Source organism: Macrotis lagotis, chromosome 1 (assembly GCF_037893015.1).
Source record: "Macrotis lagotis isolate mMagLag1 chromosome 1, bilby.v1.9.chrom.fasta, whole genome shotgun sequence".
Taxonomy (NCBI): Eukaryota; Metazoa; Chordata; class Mammalia; order Peramelemorphia; family Peramelidae; genus Macrotis; species Macrotis lagotis.
In genome coordinates this window covers 677,801,584-677,822,474 of record NC_133658.1, presented here as the reverse complement: position 1 = coordinate 677,822,474, position 20,891 = coordinate 677,801,584, and the positions used below count along the sequence as shown (strand labels likewise).

The 20,891-nt window shown below is 34.3% G+C and overlaps 1 protein-coding gene across 5 annotated transcripts in view; it reads right to left on the bottom strand.

Annotated features, from left to right (window-relative positions):
- The window catches only part of PDE1A (phosphodiesterase 1A), a 353,702-nt gene that overhangs the window by 34,288 nt on the left and 298,523 nt on the right, over positions 1-20,891 (bottom strand). For all 5 annotated transcript variants that reach the window (XR_012474224.1, XM_074215560.1, XM_074215561.1 and 2 more), the window contains exons 12-13: positions 20,164-20,284; positions 16,507-16,694 (exon numbers count right to left, since the gene is read on the bottom strand). Coding sequence is in view for 4 of the 5 variants with exons in the window: in XM_074215560.1 (XP_074071661.1) it covers positions 16,507-16,694; positions 20,164-20,284 (309 nt within the window). In the remaining variant the exon portion in view is untranslated. The remainder of the gene's footprint in view (positions 1-16,506; positions 16,695-20,163; positions 20,285-20,891) is intronic.

The window sequence follows — 20,891 nt, the reverse complement described above, 5'->3', positions numbered from 1 at the left end:
TAACACATGAAGAGAATTAGAAAATTATGAGATGGAGAATGGTTTTGATTTCAGGGGCATAACAGAGAAAGTCTGGAGAATCAGTGGGACAGCCTGTAAATGTTCCTAATCATGCAGCTTCTTAATAAAAAAATGAATGAAAGCCTAGCTTCACAAAATCAAATAATTGAGAAAGTCAGGGCAGTTCATCTTCCTGAATTCAGATCTGGCCTCACACTAGCTGTATATATCTGGACAAATTACTTAGCCCTGTTTGCCTCAGTTTCCTCTTCTATTAAATGAGTTGGAGAAGGAAATGGCCAATCAGTATCTTTGCCAAGAAAACCTCAGATGAGGTCATGAAGAGTCAGATACTATTACTGAACAATAGAAAGTAAATATGGAATTTATCTAGTTCAACCCTTTGATTTTACAGCTGGGGAGACTGAAGCCTTGAGAAAAGGGGACCCAAGGTCCCTAAATCATTACATGGCTGAATCAGGATTCAAACCTAAGTCTCTAGTGTTAAATCTATGGGCTTACTGTGACAATATATAGAGAATCCAAAAGTACTTTGAAAGTATTAAAAAAATTAATGGGGATGGGGAGAAGATGATAGAGGGAGGGTAATGACCATTTTAGACTATACAATCCCTTTGACTCAGCAATGTCAGCACCAGACCTATATCTTTAAAAAGATGAAAAAAAAGAAGAAAATGACCCATATATCCTCAAATAAGGAGAGAAGCTCTTTTTGTCATAGTAAAGGACTGCAATCTGGAAGTAGGGGTGGGGGTTGTTGCCTATCAACTAGAAAATGGCTAGTAAAGGGATACTGTTGTGCCATAAGAAATAATGAAAGGAATAATTTGTATGAGACAATTGTGCAAACAGACCAATGAGAATGATTTATCCAGTAATAACATTGTCAAATGACTTTGAAAGACTGAGGAATGATTCTAGAGAATTTTTGATTGAAGTATACTACCCCCACCTCTTCATAGATAATTTATATAATCTCAGGGTGTAAAATGAGACATTCTTTTAGACATGACCAATTAGGGAATTTATTTTGCTTCACTATAAGCACATGTCACAAAGACTTTTAGAAGGGGGAAAATCAATTTTTAATTTTAAAAAATTTTAAAAAAGGATGGCTAGGCCAAAGTTCATTTACTTTTAATTCGCCTGTGAAAAAAAGCAATTTTATAAAATGACTTTAACACTAAGGGAAGAAAGAAGAAAGACAAGGGTTATAAAGATAATTCAGATAAGTGGAAGAAGACTTCACTGGATGAAATCACAATGGAACACTGGGATTAACAGATTATGTGGTATTCTAAAAATGTGATGAGGTAATAGTAAAATGTAAGATTACAGGTTTTTGTTTTGGGGTTTGTTTTTTTCAATGATAGTATCTCTTAAGTTTCTTAGAGGCGAAATAGCTATTCCACATGATATATTGCATTGGCTATTATGATAAATAATTGATTACCTCATTTGTGATCATAGTCTGGTGAACTGAGCCACTTAAAAGCCCAAAGTAGGGTTAGCATTGATTTGTAAGTTCAGTAATTGCACTGATTGATCAGATAAGAAAATGTTCCAGAAATCATTTTACTGAATTATGCTTACAGACCTAGCCTACTTATGGGCATGATATCATGATAAGTCAATGGAGTGTGTGTGTGGGGAACCATGTGAACTCATACATGCAAACACAGTTTTGTTCATTTTGTAACTAAATAGCCAGCTTGGAATATCTTATTGGAGATTTTTTTTTTCTAAATTTCTTTAAACAAAGACATCTTCTAATTTGCTTTAAAGTTAGAAATGGAATCTTGAGGACCACCTCGTTCAAGCCCCACAGTTTATTTCCGAAGAAACTAAGACCCAGAAATGTAAAATGACATATTACACAGTGAAAGGATTGGGATTTGAACCTTCAGTTTCAGGAAGTACAACTCTTCTGCCATTGTATTATCATAGTATTTACTTTTTAAAATTTTCCTGAGTTTTTAAATTATTAAAGCGTTATTTTCTGTCTAAATATAGTTTATTCTATCATTTTTACATAATAACAGTTCTGGGTCTTGGAGTTAAAATTGTCGACTGTGTATGGTACAGAACAGATTAGTACTGTGGTCTTAATCTGAATCATCTGAACTTGATTGATTGGCCATATATACTTTACTCTCAGATACTTTTCTTTTGTTAAAACCAACTATTTCAAGGTTATGTTTCACTAAAGTTTAATTTTAGTGATACCTTTTTGATCTTTTTGTATAAAGTGCTTTGCTACTTGGTGAACAGCTGACCTGGTGTCTTAATATGCTTTTGAAAAGCAAAATCAATAGAATCATATAACCATAAAATTTAGGACTAAACCAGAACTTGGCTTTCAATCAGTTCATCCTTCATGTTTTATAAATGAGACCACATATATTAGAGAGGGAGAATTATTTACACAAAGTCACACAGCTGGTTAATGTCAATGTCCAGTTTCTTGTTGCCATTTTCATGCTACTTTCACTATTACTGTTTCAAAGCAGGGTTAAAAAAAATAAAAAGAACTTTCGAAGGGAGTACCAAAAAAATCTGTTCTTTGTTCGGTATGATAAAGGCATAGGCAGTTTACCAAATTTCCAGATAACACAGATTATTTAATGATGGTTTCGTCATAGTGATAGGCTAGATAAAACAGAAAAATCAAACTTGAAAACAGAATTCAGTCAGACTGATTAAAATGTAATTAGAAAATGTTTAACAAAATAAAAATATATTACTCTATGGTTCTCTAAATCAGTATGTGGAGGGTATGATACTTTTCTATTTGTGTTTGACTTCAGAGGCCTAGAAGATTTGACTAAAAAGAATAATGCTAAATGTAAAATCATAGGATTAGGATCAAATAATCAATTTTCCAGGAACATGAAGGAGACGTGTTAATTAGGGGTTATCTTGAAACGTTATGATTGACTACAAATTTTATATGAATCAATAGTGTATTATAACAGGTAAGAAAACTAATGTGATCTTAGGATACATAAAAAAAGGGAAAACAGGGCAGCTAGGTGGTGCAGTGAATAGAGCACTGACCCTAGAGTCCGGAGGACCTGAGTTCAAATTCATCCTCAAATAATAATTGCCTAACTGTGTGACCTTGAGCAAGTCACTTAAAAACCCCATTGTCTTAAATAAATATAATTTTTAAAAAAGTAAAGCTTTCACGAGTAATGATGAAAATAGCATCACTAAATTCTCTTTTAGCCTGATCACATAAGGAATATTGTGCTCAATTCTGAGTCTCACATAATAGGGGGAAGTTGATAAAGTAGAGAGAATGCAGAGGTGAGTTGCAAAGATGGCAAGGTATCTGACAGGTTTTTTTGAAAGAACTAGACATATTTATTTATGAAAGACTACTTGGGCAGGATCATCCTTGCTAGGTTGAAATATGTGAAGGAGAGTCACATGGAACAGGGATTTGATTTGATGTACTTGGCCCTAGAGGGAAAAGCTAGGAATAATGGGAAGAAATTGAATCTTGATTCAATGAGTCTTGATGAAGGGGGAGGGGAACCCAACTTACTAAACATCAGGGTCATTCAAAAATGGAATAGACTGCCATATAGCTAGGGGGTCCAGGGGATAGAGTGCTAGACCTGAAGTTAAGAAGACCCGAAGTCAACCCATCCTAAGATACTTACTAGCTGTGTCCCTGCTACAAATCAGTTAATAGTTACCTGTTTCAGTTAATAATAATGCCTGCCTCTTAGTGATGGTGAGTATTAAGTGAGATAATATTGTGAAATACTTAACACAGTATCAGTCTTTTATTTTTAAATATATTTTTTAAAGATTTATTTACTTTTTGCAAGGCAGTGGGGTTAAATGACTTGCCCAAGGTCACATAGCTAGGTAATTATTAAATGTGTGAGTTCAGATTTGAACTTAAGTCCACCTGACTCCAGAACCAGTGCTCTATTCACTGTACCATTTAGCTGCCCTAGTGTCTGTCTTGTATTTTACTTTTTTGCAAGATAATGGAGTTAAGTGACTTGCCAAGGTCACATAGCTAGATAATTATTAAGTGTCTGAGGTCGGATTTGAACTCAGGTCCTCCTGACTCCAGGGCTGGTGTTCTATTCAGTGAGTACTCTATTGCCTCCCCACTCCACCCCCAGTGTATTCTTCCTTTCCCCCCTTCTTTTCCTTATTCCCTTCTTCCTTTTTTCTCTTCCTATGTAGCTCATGTGTTCTTACTCATTACAGTTCTTCAAGCAAAGGTCACTTATAAGATAAATAATAAAGGGACTACCTTCTCAGATAAAAGTAAGCATATATGATTACTATAAACCTTTCTAGTTATGAAATTCTTTGATTTCCAGAGTATGGAGATTTTTGTCATAAAATCAAATTCTCTTTTACTTATTAGAAACCAGAGAGAGGTCAAGAAAGATAAGGACTCAGAGAAGACCCTTTGATTTAGCAACTGTAGACATAACTGGGAACCTTGGAGAAAGCAGTTTTAAACATATGATGAGAGGAAAAAAGGTTGGAATCAGAGTGTAAGGATTAGTAAGGGAGTAAAAAAGAAACCACAACTATGGAATTATTGCTTTTTTCTAGTAGAGTGAAAGGGATGAGAGAAATAGGAAGAAAGTTTGAGTGATGATAGAGTGAAATGAGGATTATTTTAATGCCAGAAGAGATCTGAACATATTGGTTATGAAGAGATTGAAGAATAGAGAGTGGGGGAGGTCAAGCTTCCAAAAGAAATATTAGGGGAGGTGTTTAAGGATACAAGGAGTGGGGTTGGCTTTGGAAGTTGAAAGTCCTCCTCCAAGACTGAGAAAAAGGAAAGAATAAAGGGGATGATGTAAAGGTATTTTGAGATACAGAATTGATGAGAAGGATATTCCCTATTTTCATATTAAGGTAGATAGGGGAGTAGTGATGCAGATGGCTTCAGGAGAGAAGGAAATGTTTGGATTCCAGGAGAGGATCATTGAAGAGATAGTTGGTGAATATCCAGATACCCAGAATATCCAGTGATTACAAAGGCCAGCATCAGTAACAACTCATCCTTTTTTGTTTGTTTTTGACAAGCTTATGACAAGGAAATTATGTTTATATACTTTACCTCGATTTTTAACAAAGTTTTTATATGCTATATACATAAGTATACATATACATATACATACTCATAGAGAAGATGGAGAAATCTGATCAGGGGATTAAGAGAGGTGGGTGGATTTGTGAGAAATGATTCATTTAGACTCCTACTCTATCCTAATCAGTATTAATCAAGTTGATATTTTACATATTTAGGAATAATAAGATAGATCCTTTTAGTAGGGTCTTTATAATGGGTCCCAAACTCCCAAATTTTCCCTAAAGCTTCCATTTGATAAGAGTCAGAGCAAGAGTGATGATCTAAAGGAGCAAAATGACTGAAAGCTGATATGGATCCTAAAAACAGAAGACAAGTTGCAGTCAGAGTTCTTGAAGTTTAATGGTTATGGGGGATAGTGAGATCAACGATGGATGATTATTCCTTTGTGTGCCTGAGTTCACGTGTAAGTGCTGATGATGGGAAATGAGGAGTTTGGTAAACACCTGAATATTTAATGAGACAATACTCCGTATATTGAAGTCCCTCAGTACAAGGGTACAGTTTGGAGTGGAAGGGTGAGTCCAAGCCAAGTGGGCCAAGAACTGAACTCTTCCAAAATATTAAGAATGACCTGGAGCCAGTACAGAACAGCAACCACTATCTAAATAAGATGATATTCACTGATAGTGGAATCTTATTGTACCAGGCTACTGAGTGATAGTAAATATGTAAGCATAAGAGAAAATGGTTTCAGTGTTGGAGTTAATAAAGATGTTGTCTTATACTTAAATTCACTTTATCGGAATTTAAGTTTATTCTTTGTAAGTGTAGTGAAGTCCCTCACATGTAGCATGAGAGTATCCCATGGCTCAAAAGGAGAAAGAATCTAGACATCTCTAGTTTCTTCTCCCCACTGTCTCTTCAAGAGAAACAATTTCTTCAATAAAAGGAACCAGGAAGGGGCAGCTAGGTGGCTTAGTGGATAGAGCTCTGGAGTCAGAAGGCCCTGAGATCAAATACAGCCTTAGACACTTAACGATTACCTTGCTGTGTGTGACTTTGGGCAAGTCACCTAACCCCATTGCCTTAAATAAATTTTTTTTATAAAAGAAAAGGAACCAAGAGTTTGGGGCTAGCAGCTAGGCCATCCAGTCTCCTCAGAAAGAGGTTGCCCTAGGTGAGAATTATTTCTGTTACCTAAAATATTATTCATCTAGTAGATGAAAATTTCAGACTCAAGCTAAATTACTTTTTTAAGGGGGAAATGAGGACCTATGCTTTATATAAAAGCTTGATTCCCTTTCCACCAAATATCAGTTTTAAAATGAACACCCAAAGTAAGTAGCACCCATTTTGCAAGTCAATAGTAAAATAGAAATCAGAAAAGGTATACATAGAAGAATATTCCAGATGATACAGAATGAAGTACTCTTCTTTTGGGAGTGTGTGATAACTGGTCAACCATGAGACTGTCCCAGATTTTACCCAAGGGAAAAATCCTGGAAGTTGCAAGTCTGGTAATACAGCTATGATAGAGATGGCTAGCTCCTTTCATGTTGACTTCTTCCAAGTTTTATTTTCCCTTGAGCAACATGAAAAGGAATTAGTCTGGGAAAAGGTTCTAAGAGGTATAATTGAAGGGGGAAAACAGCAAATTGGGAACTGGAATAGTAGAAGAACTAAGATTGATGGAGGTGAAAGTATGGGTAGATATCCACTACAGTGAAGTGAATTTAGAATAAAATTTCTAAAGTATACAAGAATATTATTATATAAATCATTCACTTTTTGAGTCATGGTGATTATTAAATTTACTTTAAGATGACTCATAATGTATCCTTTTCTTACTTTTGTTTGGAAACATTCCGGCTGTCAGCCTTTCAGGAAAGTACTTTTTAAAAAAAAGCAAAATCAAGCTTTTAGAACATATATAGGAGACAATCTGTGTGCTCAGTAATTGCAAATAAAGTTGTATTTTTCAGTCTTCCCCTTTCCCCATTTAGCTGCTGCTATTAAGATTATCCCTATGTCCAAAAACAATTCTTCATTGATAATCAAAATACAAATGCATCGAGACAGGGAAAAATCACATCACACAACAATTTATTTTTTTCCCAATAAGCGGTTCCCTTTTTCCCTGAAATTGGCCTTCATATTCTTAGCAGTAACCAGGTAAATGAAGGTTACGGGTTTTTCAAATGTTATTTACATTCACTCACCAGCTAACATATTCTTTTACCTAATAAAATATTCTTCAGATAATATTCAAGATAAAAAATAAAGCTATCTAAAAGCTAAAAAAAAAATCTTCAAAGCAGTTCATTGGCGCAAGGTACAAAAAATCATCTAGTTTTGCAGATGGTAAAGCAAGAGTAAAATTTACCTGGGCAATAACTTGATTTAATAGTTTAGTATTCTTGAGCTCTTTTTCCCATTTCTCTTCCCCTCAATATATTTTCATTCTTTTTTCCTCTTCTATTTTCCTAATCCTTTTGTATTAAAAAAGCAGTTATCCATTTTTATTTTTATTCTCATTAATATTATCATGACATTATAAATCTTGCAACTTCTAAGACTAACTTTTAAGGAATTTTTTTCCCTCTGGAAAAATCTGGATAAAAGTATTTTAAATGATTGAAATCACAATCTGAGTTATAACCTTGTGTTTTGACACAATTCAGAGAAAACTGTCCCCGGTATTCCCTGCTATTTACATGTAAAGTTCAATAAAAATTACTTTTCATTCTTTTCATATCCAAAGAAACAGTAATTTTTCTTTTTAGTAAAATCTATATTCATTCTTAAAAATAATTTGAATATTCTTATCGGAATTTTGTCTGTAATTTCTATGATAAAGTTTCAAGATTTTTGTTTTTATTTTCTTAGTTTATAGAAAGGTGACCTTTGAATAACTTTTCTTTGTATTAATTTTTTAAAATACCTAAATGATATTTTAAACAAGCACCATAGAAACAAGTATAGAATCAATTTATTGTCTTAATTCCTCATTCATTTACAGGAAAAAGAGAACACATTTTTTTTCCTTAGCCTCTCAATTTTTTATCTACTTGAATAAATTCTTCCATATCCTTACTATACAATATTTGCATCATATTTGGTCTCCTCAAAAGCTTCTAAAATACACATGGAGAACTGTATTCCAAAGTAAAACAACTAATAAAATGAAGCCATTTCAAGCATCACTGCTGTCATTCTTCATTGGGAACACTGTCACTTTTTGAAATATACCCAGGCTAGAATAATCTTCATTAAAATTGCACTGAGGTCAACATTAGCAGATTTTCAGGACTTCGGGATATTAATTAAACATCAAGGCTCTAAATTAGAATCCCATATGTTTGATCATTATGCTAATAGGCTGTTCAGTGAATTCCTTAGAGGCCTTAAAAATATATCGTTAATCTAAGAGTGGGAAAAGGTTGCTACAGAGTATTGAACTCTTGAGTCATCAATTATATAAAACTTGGTCTTTTTTCTTAAGTGAAAAAGAATGATTTCATTCAGTGAGCTTTATGTTAAGGAACTCCTGGAAAACTGTCTAAGCTTATTGTATATAAACACATTTCTTAGGGATATGGGACCTTTTCAGGAATGTTTCTTTCCTATGCTATTTGCTCTAAATCAACATTAATTACCTTGACCATTTATTTATGGTTCAAAATATTCTACAATTGAAAAGGATGTGTCAATGATAAAACCCTTATATTATCTATTCATGAAGGGTTCATTCATTCAAAAACTATTTATGGAATTTACAGCTTCATAGGGAATGTCATATGTACATGGATAACAATGAGAGAGGATAGAATGGGAAAAATAAAAAAACCCTGCTCTGTGTGTGTCTGTGTGTGTGTGTGTGTGTGTGTGTGTGTGAGAGAGAGAGAGAGAGAGAGAGAGAGAGAGAGAGAGAGAGAGAGAGAGAGAGAGAGAGAGGCAGACAGACAGACAGACACAGAGACACAGAGAAAGGCAGAGAGACAGAGAGAGAGAGGCAGACAGACACAGACAGAGACAGAGAAAGGCAGAGAGACAGAGAGAGAGAGAGAGAGAGAGAGAGGATAGAGGCAGAGATGGAGATCAATCCTATCTTAAAGGAAGGATACCTGAATTTCATTTCCACCAGAACAACTTTAGCATTTAAAAGAGAATGTCTAATGTACAGTGAAACCTTTTACAATAATTAGTTGATTTCTCATTTTTGCTAGATCAGTGTCATATATTAGTCACTGAGATTATATTGAGTATTCCAACTCATTCTGTAAGATTTAACACTAATCTAGTAACTAGGAGGGTGGGTTGAATCTACGCAGAGAAGACTTAATGATAGTATACTTTTAGCCACCCAAGCAAGCACATTAGCCAAAACATTAGAATGGAGACAAGATTTATACAGGAAGTTCATTCAGCCTTTCATATTTAGGCTAGAAGCATTCTATATTGGTTTTGCTTTGTACTTTTGGTCCTAAGCCATCTAGTAATTTTAGTGTTATTTTAAAGTGAACAATTATAAAACAGTGAGCTTTAAGTCTAGGAAGAGCAGACACTACTCAAAGAGGATGCCTCTGTGCTATATCTAAGTTGATTACAGAGATTCCAGTTAGAATCTGTCAAGAGATCTAAGTCTCATCCCTCACTGGACATTACCACTAGCTATCATCCTCCAATTCTCCCTTTCTCAATGAAAGGAATTGAAAAAGATGATCGTATTTTTGTGACACTATTCTCTTTTGGTTCTCACTTTGAGTCTTGTTTAGATGGATCTTCAAATCATGAAGTCTAACATGGGATGTACCCAAGGCTCAGTCTTGGTTTTGATGATCCCATTAATTCCCATGGATTTGTCATCTCTATATTTTCCAAATCTATATATCCAGTTTGATTTCTGTCTGAACTCCCTTTCTACGATACTGCCTTTTTTGAACTGGATGGCTAGTAGACATCTCAGATTCACCATGTTCAAAATAATTTTTAAAAATCTCTTTTTTGTACTCCCCCATTTTTCTCAAAGGTTCAAATTTAATTGCTCAGGCTTCCTAATTGGTTTCCCTACCTCATTTTTTAACTCCAATCCATTCACAACCAAGTGGCCAAAGTGATTTTTCTGAACAACAGGCCTGACCATAATCACCCCTTTCCAAAAAATTTTAATGATACCCCATTAAGTCTAGGATCAAAAATAAATCCTCTGATTAGTATTTAAAGCCCTGTGAAGTCTGCCCTCAGTTTACCTTTCCACCTCACACAATACTCCTCTTCATTCACTCTAAGATCCAGGCAAAAGAACCTTCTTACTTCTTATTCAGTACTTTTCCTTCTCTCTCTCCATGTCTTTGTTCTATTTTTCCTGGATACTTAGAATGTATTCCTCTCCTTAAAGAATCCTTCATTCCTTTTAAGACTTAGCATAAGCATTACCTTCTACGTGAAACCTTTTCTAATTCCCTGAATTGTCAGTACTCCATTATCTTCTATTTATTCAGAATATGCAGATATGTATATACATACATACATACATACAATATATACACAGAATATACAAACACACACACACATATATATATATATATATATATATATATACACACACGTGTGTGTGTGTGGGGGTTGACTTCTATGTGGGAGAGGAAATCCTATATCTTTGAAATAGGTCCATGAGTATACAATTGGAGCTATGAGATAGCATGGCATTTATAGATAGGTGTATCAGACCTATAATATTTCAAAGAAAGTCATTTTGCAGTCACATGCATTACAAACAATAGAGTACTAACTGGGAATTCTGACCCTGCATGTGAGGCGAGACAGGTGCCCTCACATCCCAAGGTCAAGATTCTTTAAGTCTAGCACACAACAAACAACTAATACTGACTGCTCAATATGGCATGGGTCCTCAGACCTATTACATGTTTATAGGTCACCCTGGTTGGATGAGGTAATATTAGTGGAGTGATGGAGGAGACGCCTCTCCCACAATGGGTCTGAGAAACTTATCCATGAATGGTGGTAGACAAGGGCAAGAGGGAATGAACTTCTCCAGAAGATTATACTTTGTGACCTTTTTCCAGCCTAAGGCAACATCTAGATTCTTTTTTTTTTTAGGTTTTTTATTTTCAAGGCAAGGGGTTAAGTGGTTTGCCCAAGGCCACAAAACTAGGTAATTATTAAGTGTCTGAGGCCGGATTTGAACTCGTACTCCAGGACTGGTGCTTTATCCACAGAGCCACCTAGCCACCCCAACATCTAGATTCCTGTAGGGAAGAAGACACACCTTATTTCCAGACTCCATGTAGGTACCCTTGGCCTAGTTGGGCTCTTTGTGGCTCTGATCGTTCCATCAAAACACGGCAAATTCTGTTGTAATATCTTTTGGCCAAGTGCCTACTTTTGGCATTGTTCCTGTGAAATTAATTGGCCTCTGTAACATATTCCTCCTAAGCGTTTTCATAGAGCCAATTAATGATGTTCAATGGGGTTTATTTGTCAGTAGCCATTACAATGATTAGTTTTCAGTGTATTATGTTTTTGTGATTCCTTTACAAACTTGGTGCTATGGTGCTGCTTGGTAAAAAAACTTTAGAACTTGAAAAATATTAAACAGAATAAAATCATCAGAAATGGTTACCAAAAAATTTCTCCTTACCCTTAAAAAGCAGTTTAATCCTTTTCCTATAACTACCTCCAAATAATGGATGGGCAAACAGGCCTCCCTATTATTCACTCTTCACCATGATGATCTTCTGCAATGCCCCCCTTAGTCTCCTAGCCAGACCTCCAAAGACTGTGCCTTTGAGGACCGAAGGTGCTCCGTTGGAGTCTCCACTCTAGGGTCCTCGTAATGGTAGCACACATCATTTAGCCAAATCCATACCCATAGTCACACTTTACTTTTGCCATCTTCTTGTCTGGTTTTCACATATGTACACTGACATCTTTTCCTGTTTATATCCTTCCTCCTATTCTTTTCTCTTTTACTTTGAGAACTGTAATCAAATCAATAGTGCCATTGCTTCTATACAAGGACTTGTTAATCTATTGCCCCCTAGTTCTGCCTCTGTGACTTTTCAGACCAAAATGCCGTTTCCTAACCACAACTTTCTTTTCTGTGTTGTCTCTTTTAGAAAATAAGCTCCTTAAGATCAGAAACTGTATTTTTATATAGATTCATCCCCAGTGATTAGCACAGTACCTAGCATATGATAAGCACTTAATATATTTTCTTTAATTCATTCATTTATCTTCATGATAATGCTGTGAGGATGTTATAAGAAGTAATATTTAACTTGTTTGCAAAATTAGATTCTCTGACTAATCAATGTGAACCAATTTTGCTTTACCCAATACTATAAATTTTGCTAAATTATGTTTATTTACTTTCCTGATGTATAAGTCAAGAATATTTAAGAGAACTGAACTCTTGGTGACTCAGAACTTATTGAATAGGGCAGTAGATAGAAAAAAATCTGAGTGTTAAGTTTGTTTCTTTTTACCTGGACTTTTGATTTCATTGGGTCTGAGTGTCCTATATTAATGCATATGGGCACCTACCCTGAAGCTTGTCCTCTTAAAGGGCTTCTTGTAGCCCAGAGAAGCTATGGGACTTGTCCAGGCTCACACAACTAATATGTTTCAGGTGTTTGATTGTATTATATTGGATATTTACAACACCTTGTGTCCTAGAAAGAACAAATTTTAATTCAATTTATTTCTCTTCTGCCAATACTTATTAATTATGTGTAAAATATGATGCTAGGCCCTTGAGACTACAAAGACAAAGATGAATGTGTCCCTGTAGGCAGTAAGCTTGTAGTCCCTTGGAGATGGGGTAGGAATGAAGATATGAGATAAAAGATGGAAATAGATAAATCCAAGTTAATTCCAGAAAGGAGAGAACACTAATGAATCAGGAATTGCTCCAGATACAAGCTGTAAAGGAAGCTGGGAAGTCTGTGAGGTGGAAATAGAGAAGTAACATATTCTAGATTATGTTCTAGAAGCTATGGAGGCAGAGGATGGAACACTCCATAAAAAAAAATGTCAATTTGGCCAGAATGTCATATGTGAGAATAACACAACATGAAGTAGATCTGGTATGATAGCCTACAGCTTAAGGGTATATGTTAATTATTTAACAACTAGGAAAATCATATGATTATATAATAAATGCAAACAAAATTCAATGTCTATTTTTCTATTAACATTAGAAAGAATAGTGATAAATGGAGTCTTTTTAAAAAAATGATAAATAGTATTTGTTTAAAACCAAAAGCAAGCATTATCTGTAATGGGGATAAGCATGAAACCTTACCAATAAGATCAGAGGTGAGGCAAGGATGATTACCCCAACTATTATTCCTTATTGTATTAGAAATACTAGTTATAGCAATACAACAAGAAAATCAAATTGAAAGAATAAAAATAAGCAATGAGGAAACATAACTGTAATGGTTTATAGATATGAAGGTTTACTTAAGAAAACCCTAGAGAATTAACTAAAAAATTAATTGAAATAATCAACAATTTAAAAAAGCTGTAGGATATAAATAAATCCATATTGTCAGTATTTCTGTAAATTACCAGCAAAAACCAAGCAGGAAGAAATAGAAGGAGAAACTCCATTAAAATAGCTGAAGACAGTATAAAATATATGGGAGACTACCTGTCAAAACAAATACGGGGACTTTTTGAACACAATTATAAAACACCTTTGAAATGGAGAAAAATCAATTGCTCATGAACAAACTGAGCAGATATATTAAAAAAAAGATCATTCTTCCTAAGTTAATTTACTCATTCAGTGCCATGCTGATAAAATACCAATTAATTATTTTATAAAGCTAGGAAAAATAATAAAATTCACCTGGAAAACAAAGATCAAAGATATGGAAATCAACAGAAAACCTCTGAAGGAAGGCAGTTCAGTAGTACCAGATTTCAAATTATATTATAATTAGCCATCAAATCATCAAAATTATATGGAACTGGCTAAGAAATAAGATGATGGATCAATGGATTACATTAGTTATATACATAGTAGTAAATGACCATAGTAATCAAGTGTTTGATAAACCCAAAGAGTCAAGTCTTTGGGAGAAAAACTCACTATTTGATAAAAATTACTGGGAAAACTGAACTAGACATAGCTCAAAATCTTATACACTATATGCCAAAATAAGGTCAAAATGAGTTAATGGTTATATCAAATAAATTAAGGGAGAATGGAAAAAAATTACCTGTTAGATCTATGGATAACCAAACAAGAGATAAAGAAGATCACAGGAAGCAAAGTGAATAATTTTGATTACATGAAAATAAAAGAAAAAAAGTAAATTTGCAGAAAAAAAATCAGTGCAGCCAAGATTAGAAAGAAAACAGGAAACTGGAGGAAAATTTTATAGTAAATTTCTCTAACAAAGACCTCATTTTCATTCATTTAGTGGCAGATAAAGGAATTTATCCAATGCTAGTTCCTAGATGTGAAAATAAAATAAAATAAAATGAACATAAATTGATCAGAAGAATGGTAAAATGTACAGACATATATAAGAAATCTGCTCATAAGAGATTTACAGAATTCTAGCTTTGTCATTAGATAAGTTGATAATGAAGAAAGACCAAGGCCATGTGTTCAAAGATGATTTATATATGGTTTATATATAAGAACTTGCTCCCTGCTTATCACTGTAAATAATTAATACCTTACACTGGGGTGGTTGAAACCCAAGGTGCCTTGGGGTCAGATTATACCAGCTCATAGGACCTGACTGTTAAATTTTCAACATTTACACCTCAAAAATTGGCAAATGTTACAAACCATAGCCTGATTTAGGGTTCTGTTCATTTTTATAGGTTATTCAACATTTCTCAGCATATCACTGGTTAGGACTTAAGTAATTATTGTTTATTGACTTTTGAACTCTTAATGTTTTGTAGTGCCTTTTGTTTTTATATATACAGGAAGATGCATCATAAAACTTTCAATAATCAAAGTATTGTTATTGTATAGAATTAACTGGAATAAATAACTAACACTTGTTATTAGAAATATTTCTATTAGAATTAGCTAGGAAAATGTTCTCTCTCATAGAATACCATGATCTCTTAAGGAGTTAAAATAGCATTGACCCAAAGAATAATGGAAAGTAGCATGATTAGTGTCACTAGACTATGGTACTTGAAAATGACTTGAATAAGTCAAGTTTTTCATTTATTCTAGCAGCTTCCTGACCTGTCCTTCATAATGTTTTGACTATAGTCACATTAATACCAGATAAATATTAAAGAGTTAAATATAGCACCTAGCAAATGTATGATTGGAGAAGCAGATTAAACTATTCATGTAATGAGAACAAATGCTAATAAATGTATAGCCTGTGATGCACCTTTTCTAGTATAAAATTCAATGACATAGAAGAAGGGATTTACTATGGGGAAAAAACCTTGCAGGGTTAGGAGAAGATGAATAGGTTGAAATCTATACTGTTGGAGGGAATAGCCACATCAGTGAGATCCTAGATCCATTGCAGACTTGAAATATAAACATATGAGATCGATTTGAGAAAGGTCCATACAAGTATAAAATATCATGACTTGGTTAACCCCATCCACAGAATTTAAGAATGGCGATAAATTTATAAAGAACAAATATTTCAGATAATATAGAAGCTAGGATTGTTGAACTGCAGTTTTCAGAGATATTCTCAAACTCAGAGACAAGTGATCAGCCAAACAATTAAATTTGTTTAAATAGTTAAATTAATTTGGTTAAAGCAATTAGAACATGTCGTCCTCTTATGGTTTGTGATACACGAAATCCTTATTTCAAATATAAGGAATAAGCTAGATCTTGAAGCAATAGCACCTGAAAGAACCCCTAGGAAATTGAAGCAAAGATAAGCAAAATGAGAACAAGACCACACAGCAAATCCTTGGTAGAACTCAGACTTAAATCCAAGTCTTGACCCAGAATCTTCTTTCTTTAAATCCAGTATTTTTTTCCCTAGTAGTAACTTCAAAGAAACACAGGGTTCTGTATCAAGCATATCCTTCTCTGTACATTCTAAATATTTATATAGAATCTAATAAATAGAACACTTTTACTCACAGAACAGCAAACTATCCAAGGGAGTAACTTGGAGGTTCAGGGAATAATAGGGTAAGGGAGAGAGAGAGAGAGAGAGAGAGAGAGAGAGAGAGAGAGAGAGAGAGAGAGAGAGAGAGAGAGAGAGAAAGAAGAAGAAGAAGAAGAAGAAGAAGAAGAGAAGAGAGAAAATACACACATAGAAACTATTTAGTTCTAAATAACATGAACATGTTATGATAGAAATAATATAAAAGGAAAATAATCTGAAGCATTGAGGTGGGAAAAAGGCAAATGTATTCATCCATACCTTGTGCTGCTAACTCTTTCCACCTCTCTTTGTTCTGTTGAATGATGTCCACCAAGTTTTTCTTAAAGCTCTTAAGATCCACTGTTGCAAGAGAATAGTCTGAGGAATTAGATTTATCACCTAAGTTGCTTTTAACAGTTGACCTTTTTAAAGCATCCCCAATATTCAAAGATCCAACGCTGGTTGAGCTACAAAAGAAAAGAAATTTTGTTAAAAAATTTCTTTAAAAATTTGACAATACCTTCCCCTCACCTCTCCCCCTGCCCATTCCATATGAAACATATGGCAGAAGATGTGAAGAAGAAACAGGAATCAAACCCTGAAATTATTATTTGCTGGCAACGAAGTGGTACAATGGATAGAGATTCATCTCCCAAGTTTAAATGTGACCTCAGACCTTCCAGCTATATGACCCTATTTGCTTCAGTTTCCTCAATTGTAAAATGAGTTGGAGAAGAAAATGACAAAACCTTCTAGTATTTTTGCCAAGAAAACTTCAAATCGGGTCATGAAAAGTGGGACATGGCTGAAACTCCTGAATAACAACAAAAACCACGTGTGTGTGTGTGTGTGTGTGTGTGTGTGTGTGTGTGTGTGTGTGTATATATTTATATATATATATATATATTGTTCCCCACAAACAGAAAGTAAGTTCCTTGAGAGAAGGGACTGTTTTTAAATTTTTTGACTTTCTACCCCCTACCTAAGACAATGTCTGGTGTTTATCATATTTGTTGAATGAAAGAAATTTCCATAACACAAGGCAATTGGCAAGGAAAATAGGGCCACTATTGTTAGGTTCCCTTTCCTTCCTCAAAAGTCTAGTATATGTAGGTATCTCTATACTCTGGCAGTTAAAATATTCCAGAATCCTTAAGGGTTGATTTGTTAGATGAAATAATGGTAGGGAGTCAATCACAGGTGGCCCAGAGCTGCAGTGATGAAGGTCACCAAGCAAAGGAGACCAATCAACTTTTAGAGAAGGCAGAGGCCAATGTCCTGCTGATGGAAGGTCCATTCATGAAGACTGGTTGTCCTGTGAGGGTTCATTCTCTGATTCTGAAAATGTACAATTCAGTTCAGCAAACATATGTCAACTATGATGCCAGGCAAAGTCTGAGTTGCTGAGTGATATGAAGACAATAAGAAAATCATTTCTTGCCCTCATAGAGCTTATATTCTAGTGGGACTTGTTATAATAGCAGACAAAATCCCAGAGCTGAAAGGTAGGATTGAAGCCAACCCCATAAGTGGACTGGAGGTTTCTTTACAATAATTCTGACAAGTATTTCATTCAGAGGCTTTCATTTGTGCGGCTTTACTGGAATTCTAGGAATTGATTAATTTCACTTTTGAATAGCACTAAGTATTTGGAATTTTTTTTTTTATATGTTGCCTATAGACAATATTCATCTTGTTCCTAGTTCTGTTTGTTGGTGAAAAGGAAAACAACTTTTTTATCCTTTTCCATGTAATGATGTTTGAACAAAGGAATTCATGCTTTATCATGATCACCCCTAATCACTTCTCTAAGCTAAATATTCTTTATTTTACTTCTTTCCTCCTTTAGACTCATTCTAGTTTGTCAATGAACTTGCTAAAATATGCCCCCCCAAACTGAACACAGGACACCAGATATGATCTGATCAGGGCAGAGGATAGTACCTATATCTATCATTAAGGGAATAATGAATGAGACTGTGAATTGTGAAGTGAGTATTTTAAACATTTAAAATTATTATAGGGTATATAATAATGTTCATTTAAATGATATTCAATTAAAATGGGCAGCCAGCACAATAAAAATGGCACAGTAGATAAAGTGCCTGGTCTGGAGTCAGGAAGACACATCTTCCTGAGTTCAAATCTGCCCTCAGACATTAGATGTTTGACCCTGGGCAAGTCACTTAACCCTGCCTCAGTTTCCCCTTCAGTAAAATGAGTTTGAGATGGAAATGGTAAGTCACTTCAGTGTATTTGCCAAGAAAACCCTAAAAAGGGTCATAAAAAGTTGGACACACTTGAATACCACCATTAAAGATGAGTTTGCCAAAAGAACATTAGTTTAGAATTCTGGATGAGCTCCTAGATGAATTGAATATGTAGGAATATATAAAACTAACATACCATTCCCTTTTCTTTACCTATAAGATATATATATATATATATTATATGTAAAATACCATAAGATATATATAAATATATACAATACCTATAAGATATATGCATATATATATGTATATGAAATGGGTAGAGGACTTATAATTCAAAACCCCGATGTTACCTTTTATTTGCTTATCTTTGCATATCTTACTTTCCCTCAGTAGAATGTGGTCTTCTGTGATCCACACTTTGTAAAAGTTAACTGGCTAAATGGTCACCAGATTCTCTTGCAACTTTAAACCTTAGGGATTGTTTTTCCAGACAAGGTGGAAAAATAGGGATGACTGTGTGTGTGTGTGTGTGTGTGTGTGTGTGTGTGTGGTGTTTGTGTGTGTATGTAAACAGCTTAATTTTGAATAGGCTATGTCTTAAGACAGTTAAGGTAATAAATATTCTAGCAGACAGAATGTTGGATTTAGTCAGGTAGACCTGAATTCAAATTTCGCCTCAGACGTTAACAATTCTGGCATGGTATATTTCTGGTCTAGTACATTTGGTCTAGTACAAATCCTTCATTTTGGAAAATAAGGAAACTGATTCACTCAGCCTCAACTTCCTCATCTGTAAAATGGCCATACTAATAATAGCAACAACAATAATAACAATCATAATAGCGTCTTTCTCAGTGAATTGTTGTAAGGCTCAAATAATAACATATGCAAAGCACTTTGCAATCCTTAAAACACTATCTAAGTGTTAGCTTAAATGCTATCCATTTTTAGGTTTGTTTTTGTTTTTGTTTTTGCTGGGCAATGAGGTTAAGTGGCTTGCCCAAGGCCACGCAGCTAGGTAATTATTAAGTGTCTGAGACCGGATTTGAATTCAGGTACTCCTGACTCCAGGGCCGGTGTTCTATCCACTGCACCACCTAGCCGCCCCAAATGCTAGCCATTTTTAAAGTAATATGGATTCTTTTGGAGATTCAGGAAAACTATGTAGATATAAATTGTATTCATTTGTTATTTTTCTTCCTGGAAATTCCTTTAGAACAGATACATTCCAGAACACTGAAGATAAGGGATGGTTTTTATTTAGTACTATAGTAATATTAATAAAATTTCATTCTATTTGAGAAAATGAACTAAATATTTTTTACATTTAGTAATAACTATTCAATGTGTATTGCTGATCTTCTGCACAAAATGCATACTTAATATAAACAATATAAACAATTCTTTGTTAGCTCCTCATAGAAAAATAAAGGATGTAGATAGTCTCTGTTTTTGTTCATTATCTATTCAAACTAGAGAAAGTCATTTTTCCTCTAGGACTCAGTTTCCCCATCTGTAAAAGGAGGGGGTTTGGATTCAATGAACCTTGTGTGTGCTAATTTGTATTTGCAGTTGTAGCTTTACCATATTGCCACCAGGTGGCAATATCATATAACATGTCCCATAAGATTTTCCTTTTTTGTCTTTAGAATCTATGCTTATTACTAGTAATATGCTAATATGTAATAAAACTTACAATGAAAAGACAGGAAAAAATTCAAACCTGTTTGATGGAAAAGTAGAATGTTCAGATTTTGTGGCTTCCTCTATAAGAGGAATAACAATTTTCTCTGTTGAATCCGTGAGAAGAGAAAATGTTGGTTCTACTATAAAATCAATGAAACCTGAGGAGAAGAAAAAAAATGATGTTGAGTTTTATGCTTTCCTGGATGTCAAAACCAATTATCTACAAGTTTTCTCTGATTCCTATGTCACTATAGGAATCAAATTAACTGATCCTTTATTGTGCTCATCTACAAAATAATTTTTTTTTGGTACAGTGGAATAAACCATTGACCCAGGAGTAAAAGACCTGAATTTTTCTCCCAGCTGGGTCAATAATTGTATGAATTGGGCATGCTATGCAACCTCTCTGGGTTGTAGTTTCCACATTTATAAAATGAAGAGTTTGTACTAAACTAGTGACATCAAACATATGACCTGCATATTGCAGGTGGCCCTCAACACCCCTGAGTGCAACCAGAACCAAATTAAAGTTCAACTGGGAAAATGTAAGAAAATTAATAAAAATACACTAAAAGATAGATAATATTATATTTTAAAACTGTATTCAGTCTGCAAGGATCCATCAATCAGTGATCTCTGAATCTTGTAATTTGACCCCATTATATTAGATCAGGTATGGGGAGTCTTTTTTTCTGCCAAGGGTCATTTGGATATTTATGACATCATTTGAGGACTATTTAGTCAAACATTTAATTAACCCCTAAA